The sequence below is a fragment of the Pieris napi genome, chromosome 20, assembly GCF_905475465.1.
Source record: "Pieris napi chromosome 20, ilPieNapi1.2, whole genome shotgun sequence".
NCBI classification, from domain to species: domain Eukaryota; kingdom Metazoa; phylum Arthropoda; class Insecta; order Lepidoptera; family Pieridae; genus Pieris; species Pieris napi.
The window spans coordinates 5,047,885-5,075,403 of NC_062253.1; the positions used below are offsets into that span (position 1 = coordinate 5,047,885).

At 31.6% G+C, this 27,519-nt stretch overlaps 1 protein-coding gene across 3 annotated transcripts; it reads right to left on the reverse strand.

The window, feature by feature from the left end:
* Positions 1–1,518: 1,518 nt before the first annotated feature.
* Positions 1,519–27,297, reverse strand: LOC125059881 (zinc transporter 2-like). Of its 3 annotated transcripts, none has more exons than XM_047664527.1 (11): positions 27,254–27,297; positions 10,596–10,759; positions 9,527–9,631; positions 8,024–8,144; positions 7,184–7,363; positions 6,036–6,126; positions 4,821–4,976; positions 3,968–4,099; positions 2,678–2,786; positions 1,689–1,846; positions 1,519–1,657 (listed from the first exon to the last, which is right to left on the reverse strand). In XM_047664527.1, exons 1-10 carry the CDS (start codon positions 27,280–27,282, stop codon positions 1,701–1,703), a joined length of 1,233 nt encoding a protein of 410 aa, XP_047520483.1. In that variant the 5' UTR covers positions 27,283–27,297; the 3' UTR covers positions 1,519–1,657; positions 1,689–1,700. The 3 variants fall into 3 exon arrangements, with proteins under 3 accessions (XP_047520483.1, XP_047520482.1, XP_047520484.1); XM_047664526.1 differs by lacking the exon at positions 27,254–27,297 and adding an exon at positions 19,482–19,819; XM_047664528.1 differs by lacking the exon at positions 27,254–27,297 and adding an exon at positions 14,463–14,596.
* Between the last annotated feature and the right edge of the window lie 222 nt (positions 27,298–27,519).

Below are 27,519 nucleotides of genomic sequence, written 5' to 3' on the forward strand. Positions count from 1 at the left end.
TTATGTCAGGCATAATCTTCAACACAATTATTGACAATTATAAATAGTACCTTTAACTTATATATATAATTAGTTCAAAGGCACATAATATTTGGTGAAATAGCCTTATACCCTGCATTTATCGCCTTAAGGCACGAACATTTTTTTGTATAAGGTATAACCTTACATTTTAATTTTATTTGAATCAACATTATTTATTTGAACACTTTCAATTTGAAAACTGTAAACTTTAAGTACATTTAATTAAATACACCTCATACTTATATGTGCTAATAAAGCAAACAATTAAATCCATCGGTTGATAATAAATATTCATTTGATTAAATAAAAAACTCATACAATTTAAGAATGATAACTTACGAAAACGAAAATTACGTAGTAGGTTCGTGAATATATTTACGAAATATTCGAAGTTTTTTACTCTTCTAAAGGCCATTAATCAACCTAGACATGTATTCATACAATTGTTGTCTATTGTAAAGCAAACCTTTTGACAATAATCTGCGGTGAACTTTACTTTATAACGCCCGAACCCAATAAACTATCTTAATCCATAATTCACCATCTGAGATAGTAATTTTAATCCAGATGTTGTAACAAATGTGCCAATAACCGGACGACGACAATCGACGGATTGTAATAGCCATCTGTCGATACAAGCTACCCATGGGAGGTCGTATCGGTGTCTATGGATAGACCTTTGTATGAAAATGACAGTTGACGAAAGCTAGATTTAAACAGTTAATTATTTTAACAGATTTTAACTTACACCAGTTTTTTAAATAATTAAAAAAACTGTTTGTTATGTTTTAAACATACACATGTATATTTTAATGTATGGTTTTATTTAGTTTATTTGGTTTACATTGATTTTCAAATATGAGTGAAATCTCGGTAAAATGGAACGACAAAGAGCACTTTATCCGTCGCCAAAAATGGATTGTCTTCGTAGGGTTTGGTTATTGGGATGCAGATAGGAGATCGATCGACTGTCACGGTATCTTAGATTGTTCTCAATCTGAGATTGTGGATTTATTATTGGGTTCGGGCGTAAGTGGATTTAAAGAACCCCTATACCCGATAAATAGGTTAATTATTTTTTACTATGAAACTTTGTACTATGAAAGAATATTCACAACCATATTTTTAATATGCAAGAAAAATACTTGAGCATTAACAGTATGTATTTACTATAGTCGTATTTTTAATTAGACGAAGCCAACTGACAGTAGCTAATATCACTTTGCAAAATAATGTTGCCATATTTAAAGTAATAGTGATGCGTTCAGTTCTTGTTCAATCAGATGAATGAACAATGAGTGTGAATAATTAATCATTTCAAACTATAAAATAATATTATTTCTATTTTAATCAGTTTTTTGACGTCTTATTACAAAGCGCGGCGCGGCGATCATTAATTCAGGGGTTTTTACTTTGTCACAACACTATTTTTATTTCATTAAAAACTGACAACACCGTAAACGTCAGTTGACGTCTTCTAATTAAAAATACGACTATAGTGGTAATTGTTACGGGTAGGCCAGGAAACCGCGCTGTTTACCGCTAGTTTCAGCAAAATCCGTTGTAATTTTGAAATTAAGTACTAAAGTGTATTGAAATAGAATTTACGATATGTAGCTTGAACTGTTTTGCGGTTAACCGCGTAAAAATAAAGGTTTTTTATGTTTTTTTAGGCACATTTATGACTGAGGCATCTTACATTGACTACAATCTTCCATCCCATCACTGAACTCCTCGATCTGCAGGGTCATTTCGAAGAAACGGTATTTATCGTGAACCAAACGCGTCGCCTGTTCCAAAATCTTTTGTGGGCTAACACCGGCACCTGTAATATATAAATTAAAATTTAGTTTAATTACTATTGTATTGAAAAACTGTGTCAAAATTTATGAAAAATTATTATAAACGTGTTAAAATTGCTGGTATTTGGATCTCCTTTACTTTTAGTTATCTAAATATTTTTGAAGTTATACTACTTTAGGCGCGTTATGAAAAATTGATGAGAGTGAATTGTTACGATGCGCGCGCACCGTGACACAAAATTAACAGAATGAAGTTAGTTCTAGGTAGCATGAAAATCGATAATAACTATGTTCAAGTTGTATATTCTAGTATTTTTATATTTAGAACACGTGTTTCGTAACAGTACAATTAAACAATATGAATAAATAAATATTACTTTGGTGTTTTTATTAAATCAATTTCATATACGACGGTGATAGTATTTACTAATAATAATTTATTATTTATTAGTATATCTATATATATTGAATATTAGTGATAAAACTGATTTGAATAAACTGTTTTGAGTGCATTTATAGATTTGAGGTTAATTGTCGGTATATGTATAATTATGTATTATTATTAAATATTAATTAATTATTGCTTCTGTTGATTCCAACTATGTTGTTCCAAAGAAGTATAACTTCTAACGCGTGTACATAAGTACACACACTCTTTTTTTTAATGGAATAGGAATTATACTTTCAAAGACGAACTTATGTTGGAATATTTCTTGGTATAAAAATGATGAACCTAAAATAGTTGTACATGTTGGACAGTATATTTTTTATAAAAAAATTTTTTATTTTTACTATAAAATTAAAAGCTAAATAACACTTATGTTATGTCTACAAAAACCCATAAATATACGTACGTATAGCAAGATGGGCGGCCAACGCAGTCTTGTCCAGCGACAACGCCCACATTCGTAGATTGTGTACGCGAACCACGCCCGGAAGTGATAGGAACGTATTCGCAACTTCCTGTAAAAAAATTAAACATTACAGGTGAATAAGTTCAATTAATGGGCATACATTATAAAAAAATTAAAAAAATAGTTTTTGCCTCTACGTTAAAATGATTATTTTAAGAAATGGCCAGTTAAAAGTTGTTAACATTTTATAATAGTTCTTGTTTCAAGTGAATTGAATTAATATAATAATATAATTAAAGTTATAAGCATTAAAACATAAAATCTTAAAACAACTGAATTTAATGTAAAAAATACTATAATAAAAATAAAATAATGAATAGTCAAGAAAGTAATAATTTTAATTGAACATAAACGCTCTTCAATACTCTTAAACTGTAATTACGCTACACATCATGTGCATTTTAATTAAATAATAAATTAAAAGTTATTTCAAACATATATCCGAACAATTGTCACGATTAAAAAAATTTAACAATATTGTTTTTTTTTTTTAAAGACAATTCACACCAATTGACCTAGTCCCATGCTAAGCTGGTGAAGCTTGTGTTATGGGTACTAGGCAACGTATATACATACATATTATAGATAGATAGACATATAAATACATATTTAAACGCCCAAGACCTAAGCACAACACCAAATGCTCATCACATTGATGTTCGTCTCAGCCGGGGATCGAACCCGGGACCCATGGATTCGCAGTTAGGGCTACTAACCACTAGACCAATGAGTCGTCAACGTCATATTTCTTTACAATAAATATCAAAATTCTAGTAATTGTTACAAATAGTCTTAATCATTTTCAGTTATGTCTTAAATTTTTATCCGCCCATGAACCCCTTATTGGAGGGTGACGGTCCATGCATCTCCATCACCAATGATGATTTTGGTCTTATTAATTTACTAGCCGTTTCGCGCCCGCTTTGCTGGACGAATTAAAATAAATTTTATGTTTCATTATTTTATTTTTTTTCATATTTTTATTATTCTTCTTTTTAACTTCCTGCTAAGAAAATTGAAATATTTCGAAAATCGAGTTTTTAACAGATGTTGACGTTTAGAGGTTCTAGGAAGCCTCCCCGAATGTTTCCGTGGTGAAGTCCGTATGGACAAATTTTCATAAAAGTAAAACAGCAATAAAAATACGATCAGTGGTTTAGGCGTGATTGAGCCTCAAACGAAGACCATTTTCATTATATATATATAGATAGATAGATAGTCATTAATTACCTGAAAGTCTACTCCTCTAGGAGATCCCTCCATCAGTACCAGCAGAGTGTCCTTGATAATATTAAATGTTGTGATCAGCACCAGAACTGAGAAGAGGAAGGTACATATGGGATCTACCATGCTCCAATCCGGCTGAAATTTTACATTTATATTTAATAATAATAATTTAGATCCTTCTTATATTTTTGAAGTTATACTTCTTTAGGCGCGTTATGAAAAATTGATGAGAGTGAAATTTTACTATGCGCGCGCCCCGTGACACAAAATTAACAGAATGAAGTTGCTCACGGAAGATGCTACGGCATTGGACATCATTTAAAAACAACATTCAAATAATAATAGAATTTATGTTACACTTAATGTAAGAGAATAATAATAAATATTGATTTATTTAATTTTTCTAATGTAAATTGAACTTTATTGACTATGACTCCTTTTCCAGTGTTTGATTATTTAATTGTAATTAATTTTGAAAATCATTGAAAAAGTATTTTTAATAATGCCAAAGAAGTATAACTTCTTACGCGCGTACATAAGTACACGCACCCTTTTTTTTAAGTTATCTTAATTATTATTTTTATTAATATTAGCCTGTAATTGCCACATTAAAATTAGCATTTTTCTTTATGTACCTAATGTATATGTCACCGTAAAATTGTAAACACCGTTAGATTGTAATCTATCGAAGTGAAACCGTCAGGTTCACAATCTTTCGACAGTTCACAATCTCGCGAGAAGGTATCTACAAATTACATATATATATATATATGTAATTTGTAGATACCTTGGAAAACTGTGAATAAAATAAATTAAAAATTAGTAGATCAGCCTTCTGTAAATAGTGTATACTTACTTTAAAATATATAACAATAGCTGCAATCAAAACGCCGAAACTCTGCAAGAAATCTCCTAGTACGTGAATAAACGCAGCGCGTACGTTGATATTCTCCCTGTGATCTTCGTGCGCATGCGACGACACACTTTCTGCGTCCGACTCAGATCGTTCCTTCTGAAATATTAATTTTATATATTTATATTTCCTTACCTACATACATATAAAAAAACAGGTTATATAAGTCATAGGGAACGACCTTATTGCTAACAAGTGATTTCTTTCAGGTTATAATGAATAGGTTTACTATTATGGAAAAATAGCAAAAAAGAAATACAATATGCTGATGGTCACTACAACTGTGCATAAATACTTAACAAAAAAACCTTAACACTAGAATTATACAATACTAAACTTACATATAAAAATAATAGTAAAAAAAGTACAAGCTAAACTTAGGGTTAATCAGTCATAATTGATATACATTTAACCAGACAAATGCACTGTGTTAATTAAATTTGAATTAATAAAATACAACATAAATTTATGTGACGATAGGACAGAAATTAGTTAAAATTTTCTTTGAACTGTCATTACAATAATAATTTGGTAGGAATACGACAAACTTCTAAAATTAAACATAACTTTTGGTAAATGTGTGGGTACCCACACGTTTATAAAAACTATAGTTTGGTACAAAATGCGACAGTAGGAACCTGTCGATGTACAAGTGTCTATAAAAGTACTTGCTACTAATAATTAGGTTAGTTTAAAGTTTATATAATACCTAGTTATGTGAGGGCTATCAATATAAAGTAAAAAGTTGGCCACAAATAAATAAAAAATTGTATTTCTTCCAGTGACAGAATAGTCGTGGAATTAGTCTTATAAAATTAATGAAATCTATTCTCCATGTCTATTCACGGCGAGAGATCTATTAAGAATGGCCTTGTACATATGTTACGCATACGTATTTTGAACTAGGTGGGTAGGATTATACTTGTATAAAATTGGTAACATAATGTTATATTATACGGCGTTTCTCGACAAAAATAGTATCGTTTGGACCAGCACCTGGGTTTAGTGCGTCCAATCATACAAACAAACAAATACTGTAGTATGATGAATTATTACTTATTAGAATAAAGTAAAATATATGTAAGACAACAGTTTTAGTTTGTAAGACAACAGCAACAGACAACATATTTGAGTAAACAAGAAGTAACCAACACTGACCTTGTTATTCAATTCCGGATTAGCGCTGCCATGCGTGTGACCGTGACCACCGCCGTGACTGTGACCATGCTGGTGGAGGGTCAAACCCATTCTGGCAAGTTATAAAAAGCTTTGTAAATACGAATTTTATTAAAAAAAAAACTGTTTCTTACTAATCATTTTATTACTCGTTGTCATCGATAGACTCCTCTAAAGTTAAGTAAATATGTAGCTCCACTGGTTTTTGCGTCGGGAGTCACTAAGCCCTAAAGCCCTTTCCATTATGCAAGTACTTGCATGCATGTATGACGTCACAATTGTGTGCAAGTGATTTCAATTGGAAATACGATTTTGTTCAACTTGCAGCTTGCATACAAGTTTTTAGTGGGATACAAGTTATTTCTCCTAGTTGAACAGTGTTTATCATGAGTAGATTATTATATAAATACTAGCTATACTCAGCCACGCTTCGCTGTGGCACATTGTGATTGAATGGTTGAGAAATGAGAAACAAATCAAAGAAAACATTGCATATAAGTTAAATTTTGCAATACTTGTGGAAAAAAATAATGAAACAATAAAAAAACTGAAAAAATAGATAAAAACAATCCTTGATGCGGATTTTATATCATGCTTAAATTTCAGCTCGATCGGTGCACAACTTTTTGAGTTTTTGAAGCGTACACAACACAACACACCAACATAACATTTTTATATACGTATATAGATTATTGTTTCCTCTGTATCCCAACTTAGAACTCATTTTTACAAGGTAATCCTGCAAACTTCCCTCAATAGACGAGCGCATGCGCTTGCGCTTGCTACTTGCGTGGAAATGAGCTGACTTGAGCGTTGTGCGTACAAGTTTGAAGCTAGTAGCATGCAAGTTACAACTTGTTTACAAGTTGTTGTTTTCACTTTACAATTTGTATCATGTATGCAAACGGTATGAAAAGTTTATATATATATATATATATGAGCTTTAGTCTCTGGGGATTGAGTAACTTAATCGTTTCCCTTAGATTTAATTAAGAAAATTATTAAGGTTTTAGGTTATCTTCAGTTTAACTATAATTTAAGCAGTTTAAAGTTTTATCGAAGTATTAGGCCAATGGATTTGTATCTAGGTAATTTTTTAAGCAAATAATAAAGCATAATAAATCACTTACACAAGATTAACGGCAACACCAACAGCGGAGGTGATCAGCATAACAGTCGCGTCTATTTCGAACTCCTTGTAGATGACTCTTTGCACCGCCATATACACCAGAATTCCTGTCACCACCCAGATGAGAAGAACGGATGTTAGGGCTCCTATGACTTCCGCCCGGTACCAACCGAAAGGCATCCTGGAATAGGAAGACATTTAGTAAACTATTTTTTAACTAGAACGGTGAAAATCCTGAAGTAAAAGGTTTCGGATGTAAAATATTTATACATTTTTTTTTTGATAGTAAAAATTTTAGTGAAAAATAACTAGTTTCGCAAAAACCCTAGGTCGTGGCCTCAGATTTCTGTATCTATTTCGTGATCACTTCCTTTTTAAGGGAGCGTTCAAGTATTACGTCACGCAATTTTTGGAGATAATTGACCCCCCCCCCATGTAACGCGCCGTAACGTTTTTCTGTATACTTGGGGTATAGTAAAACGTTTCGTGACCATTTAGTGACTCTTTATACCTAAGGTAACCATTATGTGGTGTAAAGTACTGGAAAGTCGAAAATAATATTAACAATAACGCGTAATTCAATCCCCGCCCCGCATTGTAACGTTTTACAAAAAGAAAAAATTCGTTACGTCATACTTGAACGCTCCTTAATAGGCCAGTAGGTGATCAGGCGCCTGTGGCTGTAATACAATAAAATATAGTGATAAACAATTTAAGGCATATTTTATGCCGATTTTATTTATTAAAAACTATTTGTTAAAATGTTCTCGTGATTTAAAAGGGCACAAACACAAAGTTCAGCAATTTAAGCGTGGAAAAATAGCTTTTTAAAATTACATACCGTCTAGTCGCGGGTCGGGTGGCGACCCATAGCGAGAACAATGATATCATAAAACTGGCGAAGTCTGTTAGTAAATGCGCGGCATCTGTTGCTATTGCCAGACTGTTTGACATGTAGCCACCTGAAAAGAGAAATTTACCCTTAGATGGCAAACCTCTACATGTATATAATACCAGAGACAAAACACGTCTATAGAAAAAATAAATAAATGAAAAGTGAACAAAAATTATAATCTATATAATAAGTAAAACGCAAAATATGTTTCTAAGTGTAAATCTCAAAGACGGCGGGATCAATTCGAGTATTTTTTATTTATTCCTTAATCTTTGAGGAAGGTTTTATAGAGTGAAAAATTGGAAATACACTCAACATCTGTTATAACGACATCGAAGGAACTACTCATATATTTTGATCGTAAAAACCGATAGTCGTAACGATGACGTTATTATTAAGTACCTATTACAATATAGTTCAGCCGCGACCTTTGATTTTGGTCAATATAATCGTTATGTTGTTTTAAATGATGTCGTCGTAAACGGTTTTGACTGTATATTAAAAAAAAATGATTTATCTAGCACTTCTTTTAGAGGTTTTAATTCTTAAAAAAATCGAACAGTTTTTACGGGGTAGCACAGAAAAATGTTGGATATGTTGGTATGTAACCTATTAAAAAGGAAGGCTACGTAAAAATAATATTAAGGCGAACGAAGTTAAACAAGCAAGGAAATAAAACATAAAAATTGCAGATTGGAGAGCGATTGCTGTTGGTATGTTAAATAGGATTTCGTATCTCAAGTCAAATTTTCAAAGGCAACTATGGAATTGTTGTTAACTAAGGGATGACACTTAGAGGATCTTATCAATTACAGAAAATATTGATATATTTCGCTAGATTATGAACGAGTTGAATGAAAGGACGGAAGGTCAGTAGTTAGATTAAAGATATTGACGATCCAAATCTTAAATAATTTTTCATTAAATGTACTTCAAAAATAAGCGTTATTTATTCGTATCTTTACAAGTTTTCATCTTCATAAGTTTACGTAAGCTATCTTTGGAAGAGTACCTATAATAGTCTAGTACCTATAAAATAAAATAAAAAAATCATTTAATCACATAGTTAACATAATGTACACTTATGACTTGTCAGTAAAGAAATACATATTAATGCTTCTAATTTTACATTGACTGCCAGTTCTCAAATCAAGGGCGTAGAACGTGAGAGAAGAACTGGCAATAAACTCTCCGCCACTCTTTTTTATCGCCATTTTTTTTTGATAATAGGACTATCTATAAATATCACATAAAGACTCTATACAATAAAAGAAGTTTAAAAAAAAAAAACAAAAAATAAACGAATTGGATGTATCCAAAAAAAGATATCTAGTAGTAGTACTGTCTTTTCAGCCTAATTAAAATGAAACACAGGATGTTTTTCCTTAAAAACATTGATACTAAATTTAAGTAAATTTAGTATAGAACAGGTTACAAAGGAGTACTTACCTACAATTTCTCCTATCATAAATATAACACATAATATACTGGCTATTATAAGTTTTCTTCTCGCGCGTTTGTCTATTTCTTCATTACGTGATCTGTGACAATGCCCTGAAAATCAATAATAACTTTTTATTTACAGTTAACAATTAATTCATTATATAAGTATTTATTTCTGAAATGTTCTTCTTTTATTGAATGTTGCCAGCATCTTAAGATGTTTAATATATATCATGATTTAAAATTAGGAAAGGTTTAGTAGTTCTCATAATAATAGAATAGTTATATATAGACTATGTTTTATCAAAACCGAATGAAGAAAGGTATGAATAAACATATCAAGGAAATCATCAATAAAAAAATCAGTGGCGCTACAACCTTTTTAGGTCTGGACCTCAGATGTCTGTATCTATTTCATGATCATTTGTTAATCTAATAGGCAAGTAGGTGATTAGCGTCCTGTGCACGCCGTCGACTTTTTGGGTCTAAGGCAAGCCGGTTTCCTCACGATCATTTCCTTTACGGTTCAAGCGAATGTTAAATGCACACATAGAAAATCCATTGGTGCACAGCCGGGGATCGAACCTACGACCTCAGGGATGAGAGTCGCAAGCAGCTGAAGGCACTAGGCCAACACTGCTCAAAAATCATCAATACCAAGCGTCGCTGTGGCTAAGGTTTTAGATATTATTACATAGTAGTTACGTATTCAAGGTAAACGGTAGGAGAACACCAGTCATGGGGACCACCATGCTTTTTTGGTGGTAATGTCAATAAAGTGTAAATAAATAAAAATAAACAAATAAATTGTAGCTTATTTGAAACGTTGGTACTTTTAACACAGCGCCATCTGTTAGAATTGTGACTATCAAATAATAAACAAATATTTTGCAATAAAATATTGCGGGTATAAATTGTAATGTAAGCTATCTTTTAAGTTAGATCAAACTGCACACTGTGAGCAAATTTGATTGAAATCGGTTCGGTAGTTTAGGAGTCCATAGCGGACAAACAACGTGACACGTAATTTATATATATTAAGATAAGCATCAAACAATATCTATAAACCACATACTTTCAACTTCAGTAATACTGCCATTTCTTCCATTATCCTCGCCATCTGGATTGGTTTCGATGACGGCGCAGCAGCCAGTGGAGGGGTTACCATGAACGCAGAATATCACTCGCCGACCTTTGGCGGGACTATCTGTTCCATATGACACCTTACCATCCTGGTAGCTGAAATAGTTTTATTTTCAGTGTTAATTTGTATGCCAAGTGTATTATTATATGTTTATTATTTGTTAAAGCATCAAGATTAGTCTAGACCTTAATAATCTAGGGTAATTTTCATATTGCTTGTTGTTTTGGCTACATGTCTGATTATATTAATAATGATATTTGACATAATTACTGAAAATGAATATATAATTAAACTAGCTGACCCGGCAAACGTTATATTTTTGACTGATTAAAGAAAAAATAAAGACAATAAAGTGACGTAATGGACTAAATTAGACAAATTGCATTGAAATAAAAAGGATTTGATGTATGATTTTGTGTTATAATGAAAGATTAGTGCTTCTAATTTAATTAAAATTCGTTTATATTTAATGTAATAACCACATAGTTTTAGAATTACAGCTACTTGAATATACTGACGTAACGGCCCATTTTATGCGTACTGTTTTAAACTTAACAGTATATTTATCAATACTTATTTTATCAAATTAACGTAAATTTAAATCAAAATATGAATAAAAAATTTCGTTAGTCCATTACGCCACAAAGCAAAAAAATCTAAATTATTTCTAGGAATTTTTTTTTTAGTTCAATAAAAATATCTATCTAGTATAATATAAAATATTGGTTGTTCGTAGGGGGGTGACAATTAAGGAGTGTATGTATTTTTGTATGCTGTATCATAAAAATCTAAAAAATAAAAATAAAAGTTTAGGGGTGGGACAACCCTTAACATTTAGGGGGATGAAAAATAGGTGTTGTCCGATTTTCAGATTTACTGAATATGCATAAAAATTTCATAAGAATTTTATATATTAGATTTAAGTAATGCCGTTTCAAGTTAGCATAAAAAAAGATTAGACCGAACTTTTATAATTAAAATTAACAAAAAACAATCATGCTACAACTTTTTAAGGTTTAAGGCCTCAGATTTCTGAATCCGTTTTAAATTATTTTTCTTAATCGGCACGTAAGTCAGCGCACTGCGCATTAATTTAAATCCTAGTTTAAAATTTTCGTTTATTCGTTAAGTACAATTCAAAAAGGTCCCCTCAAACCCATTGGCTAATAGATAAAAGACAGCCTGACCTAAAAATTATCAAAACGATACCATGTCTACGTTTTATTATTATTAAGTGCAGAGCAGATATACTCCCATGGGCTCATCAGACCATATCAGATATCATATCAGACGCTATGGACACTAATAGTTTAATATTTATCTTTTGGATGTGTGAGAAACAATTATTTATCTTATCAATATCTTGTTAACAAATAATCAGTTGTTTATTGCCTATTAGTTGTTGATACACAGTAATGAGTAAATATTTTTACGAACTTATTCAATAACAAGTTGAAGTTATTAATAAGTTATTAATAAATGTTTAAACTATGAAACTATATCCCGTTTCATCACAATAGTTACACAAGTTGACAGAAAGAGACAAATTAGAAATGTTCCAACAGTATCATTTAGACAGATTTAGTTATGAATAAAAATTGCTTTCAAGGTAAGTTAAAATGTCACTATAAAGAATTCAAATTATTGAATGATGGGTTAGAATGTTTGAAATAAAGCATAAGCTGCAAATAATTTAGATCACACCTATGCATATTATATAATATGGTATATAATTTTGGCTTAATGGCTTCAGCGTGCGACTCTCACAGCTGAGGTCGTAGGTTCGATCCCCGGCTGTGCACTAATGGACTTTCTTTCTATGTGTTCATTTAACATTTGCTCGAACGGGGAAGGAAAACATCGTGAGGAAACCGGCTTCAATAATTCAAAGGCGTATGTCAAGCACAGGAAGGCCGATCACCTACTTGCCTATTAGACAAATGATCATGAAACAGATACAGACATCTAAAGCTTAGGTTTCCTAGAAAAGCTGTGCCGTTATATAACGGCCGTAATGTAACGTTGGGTGACGTCACCCATACGTTGTCTATAAATAACATCGGAGTAGGTTTTCTGGAGAACGTCGAGTGTTATCGTAACGTCAAATAGCGTTGCTGTCATTTGCATGACGGCCGTCAAAGCGTTAATAAACATTAGTTCACTGTTCAACGTTTTTCGCGTGTAGCGGTGCCCATATTTAATTAATACAATGAGTGGGAACATGACTTGGATGGGCGAAAATGATTGTTTTTTTTGCATTATGTTAAAAAGTAAAGACGGCCGTTATTAACAACCGTAAAATGACGGCCGTTAGCTAACGGCACCGCTTTTCTAGGAAACCTAAGCTTAAGGCCCAGACCTAAAAACGTTAAAGCGCAACGGATTAATTTTTCGTAACATTTCTTTTATTCATACATATTTTTATACTCTATCCGAAACTTTACGGTACTTATGTAAATACGATAATGGTAATAACGGCATAATTTTCCGGGACTTATATTGCCGACGTACGTTCGTTCCGCTTAATAACAAAGTGTGTAGTGCGTGGACGCATTTGTTTTCCATACATCTATAGAACTATTAAATGTGCCATAATTTTTCGCTTTAGAATTTTTGCTTTACTACCTTAAAAAATGTTATTGGTTTTTGTTCTTTTATGCATCATCGCAGGTGTAAACTATTTTTATATACTTTAGCAATTTGAGTCGTGTACAGAAAACAATTCAATTACGTACCTAAGTACTAATTATTAGTTAAATACAGACTATACTTGCTACTTTGTTATCTTCAATAGAATCAATAAACTATTATATCTCATAGTCCGGTACATCAGAATTTATAAACGATTATGAAATAGAAGTTATTTCAAGGTATTGAAGACCTGTAGCTTCCCAAATAGGTATGGGTTATACCAAATCTAATGCATGATTGACATAAGGGTGTCATGCCACAGAGTCGACTGAAGGTAAGGCTATTATTCAGAAACTTAGCACCAGTTTGAATGTGATACGTCAAAAATTGTTTGCGTTCAAGAATCTATAAAGCAATTATCAAACCACAAATAGGTAATAATTATATAGTTATAGATCTTACTGCCCCTTAATTGTCCGTTTCATAATAAACAATTGTTTATTTTGATTTTAAAAAAGAAAGACACGCTGCTACACGTCGACGTTATAACCTATTCCAGGTTTTTTGAAGTCCTTAAATAATCGGTTATCGCAAAAGATCACGTGTCCGTCCACTAATAAAATGTGACCATAGTAATGTGTGACCATATGAACGGTACTCGCCACGTGGTTTGAATTGGAGGTTGCTATGGTAGTCAAAGCAAGATCCTCCGAAATAGACCTTAATACCCAAAAGAGGCTATTCATGGAATTAATTCATGCAAATTATTTTAATATTAAACAGTGTACTACAACTGTTGACTATTGTCCTTATTACACTTATGTCATGTAAAATAAACGTGACAAAAACATTGTGGTTTAATCTACGTTTATGAATAAGACATAAGCTGTGGTACTTAATTAAATCACTTCTAATGTAAATACTTACCTCAGCTACGGACTAACCGACCGATCTACAGTTTACTATATTAAAACTAAATTAGTTTAATTCATTATACTAAAGTACTCTTGCGTCTCTTTCTATCAAATTTTTAACGCTGTGAAGAAAGAAGACAGATGTACTCAAAGAAGTACTTAAAGCCTGATATGGTTTCACTGTATACATAGCGTCTCCGAGAATGCCTTCGTGGAAGGCATAATTCTCAAGAAAAACAATAAAAACACTTACAGTACCAACGGTTTCTGTTCCTCACTCATGTTTGCAAACAATCGGACAATAGATCACGCCAAATCCATTACCAGACGAGTAAATCACTAGTTCAGAGCAATTTGTGGCGCATACTAATACGTTACCATTGGACAGGGCGCTCCTTAACATTAAATATAGATAAGGTGATGCAAATACCACCGATAACGCCCATATAACATTAGAAAATGTTTTATCGTATACGAGCGCTCGAACGCGAGGTTGTAGGTTATAAGTAAAAAAAAATATTAATATATTGTGATATTAAGGACTGTATAAAATTAAAATTTTATACAGTCTATACAGAAGAATTTCAAAAAAAGGCGTTACGTAATACTTGAACGATGTGAATCAGTTGAATTTAATTGAACCGGCGAGTGAAATAACAATTCGCATATTTTATTTATTTATAAGTTTTAAAACAACATGCTTTAAAATTCATGAAAATGTAACATTACTTTTACACACATACATATCAATGTTTGAACAAAATTACAAACACGCAAGGAAAGAAATGTCTACATTTTAAAACAAAAATATAAAAACGCAAATTTTAACTAAAAAGCAACACAATAACCAAAAGAAAAAGCAATTAGTAATAACGTATGTTTTATGTAACGTAAGAATAAATTAATTACTCTATTATTAATGACTTAATATGTCATGTGGAACATGGTGTAATGGTTGCAGCTCCTTACAAACGTTGTGTAAAAAAATGGCGATTAAAAAGAGTGGCGGGGAGATTATTGCCAGTTCTTCTCTTCCGTTCTACGCCCTTGATTTGAAAACTGGCAGTAAATGTAAAATTAGAAGCATTAACATGTTTTTCTTTACTGACGAGTCATAAGTCATTATGTTACCTATATGATTAAATGTTTTTTTATACTTTTTAATTACTTTTTTTTATGTTCGCAACATCGCTATAACATAGGTACGTATGACATCAATATTCGATCTATGTCGAAATCGTATTGTTATTCGTAACTGTATTTTAAAGTAATATAACCTCGAGCCCGCATTCAGTGATAATTTTTGAAAATATACGTAATATTTAATAGTAATGGGTTATAAATATCCGAAAGAAGTTTTCTGTATTATTTTAATCTAATGTTCTATTTCTTTGAGTATGGTTATATGTATTTCATTATCCGATAGGTCATTATTATCATACTAAATCCTCATATCTACATACCATTAAATGCCATGAAAATGTCGGAATGTCATTGTTATAAGTTATATGAAATGTTTAAGCTTTAAATGAATTATATAAGTTCTATATATATAATATACAAAACATGGAGTATTTAAATCGTTCCATAGAAACTGTTTCTCTTGATAAATCGAATCAAAATAGCGCGTATATTATTTAAGAAGTACCTACGGTATGTTTGCAATGTGATATTTTGTTACTTTGTGGGAACGGAAATGCCTTATTTGATATTTGTAATACAAACAAGATATGTATAGGGGACAACGCGAACAAAAAAAAACAATCTTATAAGTACAAAATTGAAGATGTATTACATATATATGTCACCGTAAAATTGTAAAAACCGTTAGATTGTAATCTATCTCGCGAGATTGTAAACTGTCGAAAGATTGTGAACCTCAACGAACTGCTTACAATTTAAGGTACATATTATTATTCGGTAGTTATATGAAATTGTTGGGAAGTAAAATTAATCTGTAATTGACCAAAGAAGTTTGAATGATAACTAAGTTAGTGTAGTACAATCTACCGAATAATAATACGTTAAATTGTAAGCAGTACGCTGAGGTTCACAATCTTTCGACAGTTTACAATCTCGCGAGATAGATTACAATCTAACGGTGTTTACAATTTTACGGTGACATATATAATTATATATATATATCAAAATTAATCAAATGAAGTATTTTTCTGTATTGTGCTACACACAGAAACGCAATCTTTAAGACAAGTGTTTTAGTCAAAACACTGTTTATATACAGAATTAGTTTTAATATTTTTTGGGTATAAATATCTCTTACGCTTAAACCATACTTATCGCGTCCCGAGTAAATATTAAAGTCTAGATGCCATATCTGGCTGTGATTTGATAACTGTTTATTGACTTTACGCGTCTTTGAATATATTTGTCAAGTACACAGGCGACATTACGAAAAAATAAAATTCTGTTTCTAGATGTTTCGTTTTAAGAAACTAGGATTTAATACAAATTTAAATACAGTGAATTAACATTGACATACAGTGACTTCGAAACTAAACTTATAATAAGAGAAAAACGAAAACTAAAAGTCACTGTAGGAACTAAATTCTTTATTTTTAAGCAGTACGCTATTCTGGTCTTGTATTTGGTGTTTTATCACTACATAGTATAAAACAAGTCGCTTTCTCTGTCCCTATATCCCTATGTATGCTTAAATCTTTAAAACTACGCAACGGATTTTGATTCGGTTTTTTTAATGGATAGAGTGATTGAAGAGGAAGGTTTATATGTATAATAACATCCATTAAATAGTGAAGAAATACTGTTATTTTTGAGGTTTCTAATGTGATGTCGTAAATACATAATTACATTTCTTCCGCTTACATTGCAAACGCAGGCTGAACCCTACGAGATTTATCAACATAATGTACTAAGTATTGTAAACATTGAAAAGGTCTATTTAGTATCAGCATTGCACCCGTGCGAAGCCGGGGCGGGTCGCTAGTTTATTATATTATGCTGTGTAGTCCGACCAAAGAAGCCATGAAATCCAAAGCGTGGTCACCTGCATAAGATCAGTCAATACTTCTAAGAACGAATATCAAAATAATACTGTTTATATGACACGTGAACAATTGTAACATAAACGATCTGTTAATGATAGACATATAAAAATAGGTATTATAAATAGCTGAATATAATATGTATTACAAAGAGTTGAATATAGGTATTACAAATAGGTGAACAGAGCAGCAATTTGCATTATGAAGGGTCGGCGAATAGCACCGAGTGTAATCTCACGTAATTTGAAGTATACAAGTGGATAATATCATCGGTTTATAACGATTGCGAGCAGAGACCTACGATTCTCAAACATTAGGTCGTGAGTTCCATTCCCAGACCTAATGATTTTTGCCTTGTATGTGCGTAAACTACGTTTGGTTATTAAAACATCGTGATAACCAGGTCAGACTTAAAAATTTACGGAACAGACCTAAAAAGTTTACCTCCAAAAAATTAGAAATCTGTTCATGTCCCTTAAGATAATAAAGGCATTAGGGGGCGTCCATAAATTACGTGAGGTGTTTAAGGGGGGGAGGGGGTCGAGTCAAATCTCATTTAATCTTACGTTGGAGAGAGGGGGGTCTCGGCAAATATCACGCAATTTTTTTTCTGATTGAAAAAAATTTAGGAAAACGGTTGACCCTTAAGGCCATCTCTGCAACTTCCCGCTAACTCCATACCTAAACGCTCAACATTTCACTTATTTTGTTTTTGAGTAAGTTTTGAGTTTGTTTTTGAGTCAATAGTACGAATTCTGTGTTATTTTGAGTTCTCCGAGCTCAAAAAGATAGCTTCTTACGCGTTTATGTAAGAAACCGACATTTTGAAAAATCTCACGTGAGATTGGGGGATGGGGGAGGGGGTTGAATAAAATCTCACGACATCTCACCAGGGGTGGAGGGAGGTACAGAAAATTAAAAAAAACACCTCACGTAATTTATGGACGCCCCCTTATCTGTATTACTTTTATGGAAGAATGTAATAATACTAATACATGCACTTTGCAACAGTAACTAAATGTTTAATTATTTATTTAAATATTTATAGTTAAGTATTGTGCAACAAAATAGCATAATCTAGGGATGCATCCAATGTTTATGGACACATATTTTTTTGTTTTAAATATGACTTGCTTATTAAGTAATGACCAATTACCCCGACACTAAATTCCCAAGAAGCAGAAAAAGTTATAACTTTATAATATGCAATAGATCATAATAGCTTAATGTGCAATTTAAGAAAATACTGTTTAAGGAAAATTGTATCACCTGCTTGTAGTTAAAATATAAGTAGTACAAGTTACTACTACTATATAAATTACCTAAAATTTTCATAAATTATTGAAAATTGCGATATTTAATTGTGTGTACATGTACAAAAGTATTTTTTTTAAATATGTGATGTAAAGATAAATTACTTGTGTGGTGTTTTATGTAAATGAGGCTAGCTACTTTTAAGAGACAATAAAATATCAATACAATGGCCCATTCTATAAATTCTATGATATGGCTGATATCCAAATTTCTTTTTTGTGTTTTACAACACAGAAACAAATGATGAGACATAAAATATACTTTGAGTTTATTTAATACTGGTATTATTACCACACACCATACCACACATATGCATAGAAAGAAAAGATTACTTTAAGGCAGAAGATTACAACATTACAAAAATATTTTAGTTAACTTGAACCGGTGATTAATGTTATGATATTACAACTGAAATAGCAACTTTTAATGGACAGAAATGAAATTGTTGTAAGGGAAGAAGTATTGTAAACTTAAAAAAAGGGTAACAGCTATTTAATAGGCATCAAAGTACCTCCCATCTATATCCTACCTACATAAAATAATACTTATTGAAAAATTTGAATTTCCTTAACTATTAAAAATTTGTTAAGTGTGTATAATATCAGGTAACAACTTCAAGAGATTTTTATTTTATATATTTAAATTATTTTTATTACATTAAAATTAATAATTACTTATTTAAAATTAACTTGTAGATGTAGATTATTTATTTGAACTCTAATTTCAAAGTTCTTAAAATTATTTATTGTTAACTTGTACAGTTAATGTGCTTTTATTATTTATTTAATGCTAATTAAAACTCAGAAATATTTTGCCGTCCACATTACATTAGATATTGTTAGCTTTAGATTCTTCTATAACTTGGTAAAAATTTCAAAGTGGTTAAAGATGAAGGTAGAAAACTTCCTTCTCGAAAACGAAATATTTTTACATACCCATTAATCGTTGCTTGTGTATCTTGTTCCATAATTTTATTTTTAACTAAACAGCCGGGTGTTTCAAATTTTTCTGTTAAATATTCCGTATCAACATCCTCTAATATCGCAGCCCGATCTGCATTAAGTTGACTCAACTTATCACTCGACAAACTTTTTGATCTGTATCTCCCATTCAGCTGTGAAACACTTTTATCCGCGAACGCACCACTCAAACTATTATTCTTCGTATCATTTTGATAATAATTATCACCAACTTTGCTAACTTTATTACTGTTTGATGACATCTCGCGCCAAACAAATACAGCGCGCTGTCAACTGAATGTCAATCTCGATTGTTGAACGTTGCGGAGAGACTGACGTTCGTAAACAGACACCAAGCGTTTTGCCGATATCCAAACAAAACAAAGTCACTCGACCGAATTAAGAAAATCGCAACCTTATTGTTTTGTATTGATCTTCAATAGAATTTCCTGTCGAATAATAATTAATGGCTACGGCCTACCTTGTAAATAAAACAGTTTTTTTACTGTCACAAAAATTATTCAATGTACTACACAGGGCGAAGGTCTGATTTGAAAATGTGAAACAATACGATAATTCAAACAATGATTTTTAGTTTCATTGTGTCTCTAAAAATAGCGGAACTTCCGTACTACTTTTATAAGAAGTGTTTAGCTGTAACACTTTTTCGCACAAACAAATAAACAATTGAGCATTTCTTTTTAATATATTTTTGATTATGACCACACCTCCCGTCAACATAATAACATGATTCCGTTATTCTATTGTATTAATTAATTGAGACTTTATAAAAAGCAAAAGCTGAACAGCGAGCATAATAGCTATTGAATTTAGTTTAGTATTTATCAGTATAATATAACATTTTGTATTATTACGGCAATAATGTATGGGATTTGTTCTTTTATGCACACGTTTTTAAAATCTCCATCAAATAACAAAACGTTAAATTGCAATATCAGTAATCAGGGTATAATATACATATTTTAGACCACGCCGCGTCTACACGGCTAAACATTTTCGTTCTTAACGTTACACTTGACATCGAAATACGCAAATAGGCTAATTGACAATTAAGGTATGTTGAAAATATAATGCTACATGAGTATAGTGGAAAATCATTCGAGGTTAAATATCTGCCACGCGGCCTCAATATTACGTGCCTTGACTTAGTAAGCACCAATATTATCTACTAAATATCCATCTATATACTATATAAACTATCAACACTTAACGACTGTCGCAGTGGTCACCGCAGACACATTCTCGAACAGAACTACGTAAAGGTCCTAAGTTCGAGTAATAAATAATACAATATATTACATTGAAAAGTACAGATAATGAGATTGCTTGATCAAGGCGATGGCGTTACTGACTCAACGATACCTACTTATATTTTCGATAATTAAAAAGAGAAAAGAGGATGATAAAAACTTTATTACACATAATAAAAAACGATTTATGGTTAAAAGAGAAAATGCACTAGCCCCCACACTAGGTTACCCTGTGTCGTAGGCAGATAGTCTCTTTCATTTGACATATTAATGACTTTAGGTTCTTGAATGAATAAATTATAAATAAAACAATTTATAATTAAACAACTGTTGCACAAAAAGAATACTTTCGGTTTCAGCGTAGGACAGGTTTAAAACATGTTGCTTAAGATTGTTAGTGAATGTATAAAGTTTTGGATTAATAGTGAAAATTTTGTTTTTGAAAAAGTGGTTAAAGAAAGGTCCTCTGAAAGAGAGAAAGTGTTGGGGGAAGAATGTGCATTTTTGGGTAGCTTATATGTAGGTTTGCGCTGTAGGTATATGTTGCAGTCTTGGTGTGTGATTCCAAAGAAGTCGGCATATTGCCATTGAGTATAGTTGTCTAACCGTTAGAAGTTTTGTTCCTTAATGTAATTTGTATTCGCCAAATAATAGGTCAAGAGCAACAGAATCTTTCAGTGCACTAATCAAAACAGAAGTAAATAATCTAAAAGCCTATTATATATAAATTAAAAGCCTATATATATATATAGAACAGACGTGAGATAGGATAAGTTTCATAATCGACATAGTTATTTTTTATCATTATTATAGTATTTTTTTTTTAATTGGACCATTCACACCAATTGACCTAGTCCCGTGCTAAGCTGGTGTAGCTTGTGTTATGGGTACTAGGTAACGGATATACATACATATTATAGATAGATAGACATATAAATACATATTTAAACACCCAAGACCTAAGCACAACACCAAATACTCATCACATCGATGTTTGTCTCAGCCGGGGATCTAACCCGGGACCCATGGATTCGCAGTCAGGGTTACTAACCACTAGACCAATGAGCCGTCATTATATACAGCATTTATAAAAATAACGTGGCAAATACAGTGGCAGACTAACTGGCAAAATTTTATACATACATACATATTTTGGAATAAATAATATAAGAAAAAGTGATTCTTTAATTAAGTCACGATACCTACCAACAAACGATTATTATTAAAGTCAAAATTGCTAATAATTTCTTAGTTATATTTATTTAGTATTCCAATTTATTTAGACCTTGGTAGACCAAGACAACTCTTCAGATGGAATAGATTATTATTTTTACTTATTGTTATCATTAAGGAAAAATAGTATAAAATGTACACTTTTACAACGTTTAAAGCATTTATTTCGTCATTCCTTATCTTAAATCTTTGATCTCTTTATAATTAAAACATTTAGTATACGAAATAATTGTCTGTTTCTCGAGATTATCTTTATTCCAACTCATCGTAAAATATAAACGGAAATGAGTTATAATTTTTATATTTAACACGTCATATGTTATATATTATGCACTACATGCGACACTAAAAATCTACTTTTTCATCTGTGGTATTCACCAAAAATCTAATTGTTGGGCGATCAGTCAATCGACAACAAAATTCAACAGATAATTAAACAGAATGGTATTACTTTTCTAAAAAAAACAACACAACTACAACCTTTTTAAATACAACCTCAGATTGTTGCATTTGTTTCATGATCATCATTTATCAATCTAATAGCCAAGTAGGTGATCAACCTCCTGTGCCTGACACACGCCGTCAACATGATTAATGCGCACATAGACAGAAACTCCATTGGTGCACAGCCGGAGATCGAACCTACAACCTCAGGGGTCAGAGTCGCTCGCTGAAGCGACCAACACTGCTTTTTTCTTTTCAAAACAAGAATGAAATACGAGTCATTAACTAAATCAATTCAATTCAAATATGTACTTTAAAACAAACATGTTTAACTTATTTTATCCAAATAAGAGATGCCGACAGTCCAACGGACGGAACACTTCAAGTTTGAGCGAAACCTCTATTATTTGTAAAAGCTATTTGCAAACCATTTATAACAATGCATTTCGACACATAAATGATTTGCGTTACAAATTACTATTACACGTGTCCTTTTAATAGCAATTAGTTGTACCATTCTAATTTCGTAGTTTTCCTTTGTACTATTGTTATTGAGTTAATTATGAGCATGAACTTTTTTAACTATGTAAAAAAGTAGGAGTGGGTATACATGAGATTTTATTCTGCTTGATTGAAGAAAAGGTACGTTACTGTTAATTTTTTTGTATAGCATACTATAATTTAAGTAGAGATTTCCCCTCATAAGTAGTATCAAAGATAATTAAAGAGTATTACTAGAATGCTTTAATTGTCTTTGGTCTACCGCGCGCCTCTTATTTGATACGAACACGAATGTTGACCTGTTTTTGCACTCCATCTAAGAAACAACTCTTATACTTTTATTTGGCCTTATAACTTATTTCATTGTTAGAATTATTTGTATACGGTCTACTTGACTTTCCCGTCTGCTGTCATGTTTGTATATAACTTTTTTTTCAGTGAAACTGTTGATACATACCGCCCGTTGCCTTATAAGTTTTGTAACATGTTTACTTGTATTTTTGTATTTTTGTTATGTGTATGTTTGTGAATAAGGTAATAAAGCATAAATAAATACATCCAATATTCTTTTTTCTTTCTTTTTTAATAAACTTTTTATTTTTTTGTCTTCTGTCTGTTACTATTAAAGACATGTATCTGTTTGTTTCTGACGAATAAATATTTAATTTGTGTATGACATTCGTATATTTCAGTGAATATCAAATCAATACATATCAAATTAATTTTTAATTATTGGTTTGTTTCTTTATACATTATCTAGTTACTTTTAAAATAATAACGGTAAATAATAAATATAAAATTGTGGATGGAATTTAACACTTACACACATTACCTACTTATAAGTTATAATCGCAGCTAAGTTGTAGAATATTGGTAACCACAGTAAAAAATACAACAAGCACACTGTAACTTCAGCGACAGTGATACAGAACCGAATTTTTTTATATAAGTTCTATGTACTTCTCTTAAAAGGTACGCCTTAAAGGTATTGGAGCGCAAGTCAGTTAGGACTCTGAACGGATTAAAAAAAAATACGATTAAACATATAGTATTCCTGAGCGACATCGCTGTTAGTGACGTTTTTATGTTTCCTTTTTCGTTTTTACGAGAACGAATATCAATAGGCAAGGTATAATACTGTTTTCTAGGCATTATCTTTTGCGAACTTGCGAACTGTGGAATCGTGGAATCGATTCCCGGTGGGGGTTTTCCCTGAGAGATACAACCTCCAACTATTCAATGTTCGTGTGGAGTTCATCAAAGGCCGGCAACGCACCCACTAAAAATGGGTGTCTATGGGCTGCGAAGACTGCCCTTTTTGTGCGTCCCATAGGCTCCTTTGCTTTCCTATTATATAAAAAAATATACATGCGCAATTACTAACAAAAACGTTTGAAAAAGTAACTTCTTATGTTAATAATTTGTTGAATAATTAAGTTAATAGCACTGAGAAATTAGTGCTAAACCTAGAAAAACTTCTAGATAAGAATGGTAAATACATCTTTCTACGTCAATTATCATATCATAGGATTAGGACGCTGATGATAATAAATGTAAGAAAATTCGTCATCCATGAGAAATGAAAACATGCACATGTCACGCAGCTATTTCATTTACAAAAATACGCTGCTTTTCATGCCTCTTAATTAAAAACAAAAATTGGATAATAATTGTTTTTAATTATTTATTTTCTAGTTAGTCTAGCTATTCAAAGGGGGAACGCTGGCAGTATCTTCGAAACTTGCTTAAAGGGACTCCTTTTAATAATATATTTTAGTTATTCAATTTTAAGGTTAGTTATTGTTCTTTTTTGTGCATTTGTGTGTTGGAAATAAATTACATATTTTATTACGTCGCATAGCATAAATCTCGGCCCGGGTTGATCATTTGCATTATGTCACGGAAACGCAGAAAATGTGTCCTTATTTTGGGTTACCGGACTTCACTCAACCTTATTTGATATCATACTTATCGCAAAGTACAAACATATAGTTCAAGAGAGTCATGTATTAAATTATAATAAATTTAAATCGTCAACACTTTGAGTTGCAAACTCCTCCTTTGAAATTTTATTTTTACTAAGTAAAATTTATACCTAAACGAGATATAATAATGTATTTGCTTTAATATTAGTTTACTGTTTAATAAGATTTTATACATAGAGATAATCTTTAATTAACTTTCGAACGATTTTTGGTAGAACGTGCAACCCTAAAACTGAGCCTAATTTATATAAATTGTGCCATTTAACAGTTTATTTACAATAGGTTTCATTGATATAGAATTTTAAACTCATCTACATTAAATCAATTGTTCCTATCCTTCACTATCAAGAGTTTGGAACAGTCGTTAAAATAAAGGTTTTATTATTAAAATAATACCTTAATACGAACTCCAAAATATACTGTTCGTAATATAAGTCAACATTACGTCGCATATATATTATTACAGTTACTCAGTCTCTTATCATGAGATATATGAATAATCTTAGTATATTAAATGTCGAGAGTCAACAGACAACTTTATGGGAAACGTGTGAAAAACAAATAAAGCATGATGAAAATATGGAAAAACTTTTGATACGACTTATGAATCATTTTTGTGATTATACGGAATGTACACTAGTCGTAACTGCTAGGCGTAGATATTTCTAAAAAAATCCCATTTGACATCGCTTCTTTGTAATAAAAAGAAATCGGTTACACATAACAGAAACGCGTGTATTCCTTGCATTGCAATTGCGTGAAAATTATGTAATTCGATTACAACAAAACAATATACAGAAATAAAATGGAATATTGTTATGTATTATGTTAACTATTTATATAAATAAACTTGAGATTAAAAAATTGGGTAGAACCAATCAGAGAAACTGGGCAGTTACTTTTTATCATCATCTTTTTTACACGCTTTATATTAGCTTCACCTGTAGGTATGTATGCATGTATGTATGTATGTTTGTAACCGACTCCTTTGGACTCGATTTTGACCCACTTTAAACGGACAGATTTTATTCAAATTTTGCGCACCTGTCAAAGCTCGATGACAATGCAATAATCCGAAAAAAAATAAAAAAAATTTAACTAAAAAATAAATAATAGTTTAAAAAAACTAAAAAACACGCTTTTAAAGCATATCAAACTAAAAAGTGAAAAATAATTCCTAATTTAGGCTGAAAATGGTAATGAACAAAAAATACTAGTATTATTGTGAAAAAGCGTTGGGCGCTCTGTGCCATATTTTTCGTCTATCGAGCAACCCCTTTTATCATCAGCCCTTTGTGGGCCTTAGCATGTATATTTTGCCATCGCAATCTATTTCGTGCTTCTTGCGTCCAACTTCGAACACCTATTATTTCAAACGCAGCGTCCGTCTACCGGGTTTACTCTTCAACAGGTTGTGAGATCAGTAAGGACTTTGGGGTTCAGTCGTCCGCCATTCGGTGGACATGTCCCAACTTCTTGAGCCTGTTGTATTAGTGAATTGGACAATGATGGCGTCGTCAACGATGTTATAAAGTTCTTTATTGAAGCGAATACTCCAAACACCGTTATCGCAAATAGAGCCAAAATTTATTCGTAGAATCTTCCGCTCGAAATTATGGAGCAAGCTCGTCCTTCTAGTTAAGAACCTAGGTTTCAGAAGCATAAGTGAGCACTGGTCGCAGCAGAGTTTTGTACAGAACAAGCTTTTATACATTGAACAAATATTTAGAGCAGGACTAATATCAGATGTTTAATGCTTTAGAATGGGTCCATACAAATGATTGTTAAATGTCAATGAATATTTTTTCGTTGAATTGATCGATCTTATAACATTAATGCTCTCTTCCAGTTTAGAGTCCTAATTCGACATGGGTGGACTTTTTATCTTAATTTTATAAATAGTCCAGGATCCATCGCCCATTTTTGCACTTGATTACTATCAAGCTAATTTTCCGTGAGTAGCTTTATTTTGATCAGACGCCCAATAATTTCCTGTACGAAACTCTCGATTGTGGTAGCTAACAGAAGTAGCAAGGATAAAATATGTTGATTTGATGATTCTCAAATATTTATTACTAACTGAATTTTTTTTTGTTAAACCTCAAGACAATTATCTAACTTATTCGAAAAAATATTTGACCTACAAAATCTATGGTTTGATCAAAGAGTTCCCTCTTTCCGACATGTATCGTTGGTCATCATAAATGATTACTAACCAGCTGATTTTTTTTTACTTAGTTAATATTCATGTAATTTAACAGACATATTATCCTACAAATTGCTTCAAAGTTGAAGTTCTTATATTTAAACTTACCCAATAACTTCTACTGGTGGCACGTCCATTTTGTCTTTTAACTTATATTTAGTCATGTTTCAACATAATTTAGATTCGATGTGTATACGAACCGAGTGGATACTGAAATGTTTACCATACGAAGTTGAGAGGCATATAACAATGGTTTCACGGAAAATTATACCAGTAGTTACACAATACATCGTCGAATCCTTAAACAATATAGTATATTAAGCGATATATTTGACGTACTCTATAGTTTATATTTACTTTATTATAATCAGCGG

What these genes read in the sequence shown, in the direction of transcription:
- LOC125059881 (XM_047664526.1), bottom strand. Translation starts at nt 19,768, where the DNA reads ATGTCATCAAACAGTAATAAAGTTAGCAAAGTTGGTGATAATTATTAT. An exon ending in CTAGAGGAGTAGACTTTCAG is followed by an intron (nt 2,787 to 3,967) that starts GTAATTAATGAC and finishes ATTTTTTTACAG; the next exon opens with GAAGTTGCGAATACGTTCCT. An exon ending in GGCCGCCCATCTTGCTATAC is followed by an intron (nt 1,847 to 2,677) that starts GTACGTATATTT and finishes TATATATTACAG; the next exon opens with GTGCCGGTGTTAGCCCACAA.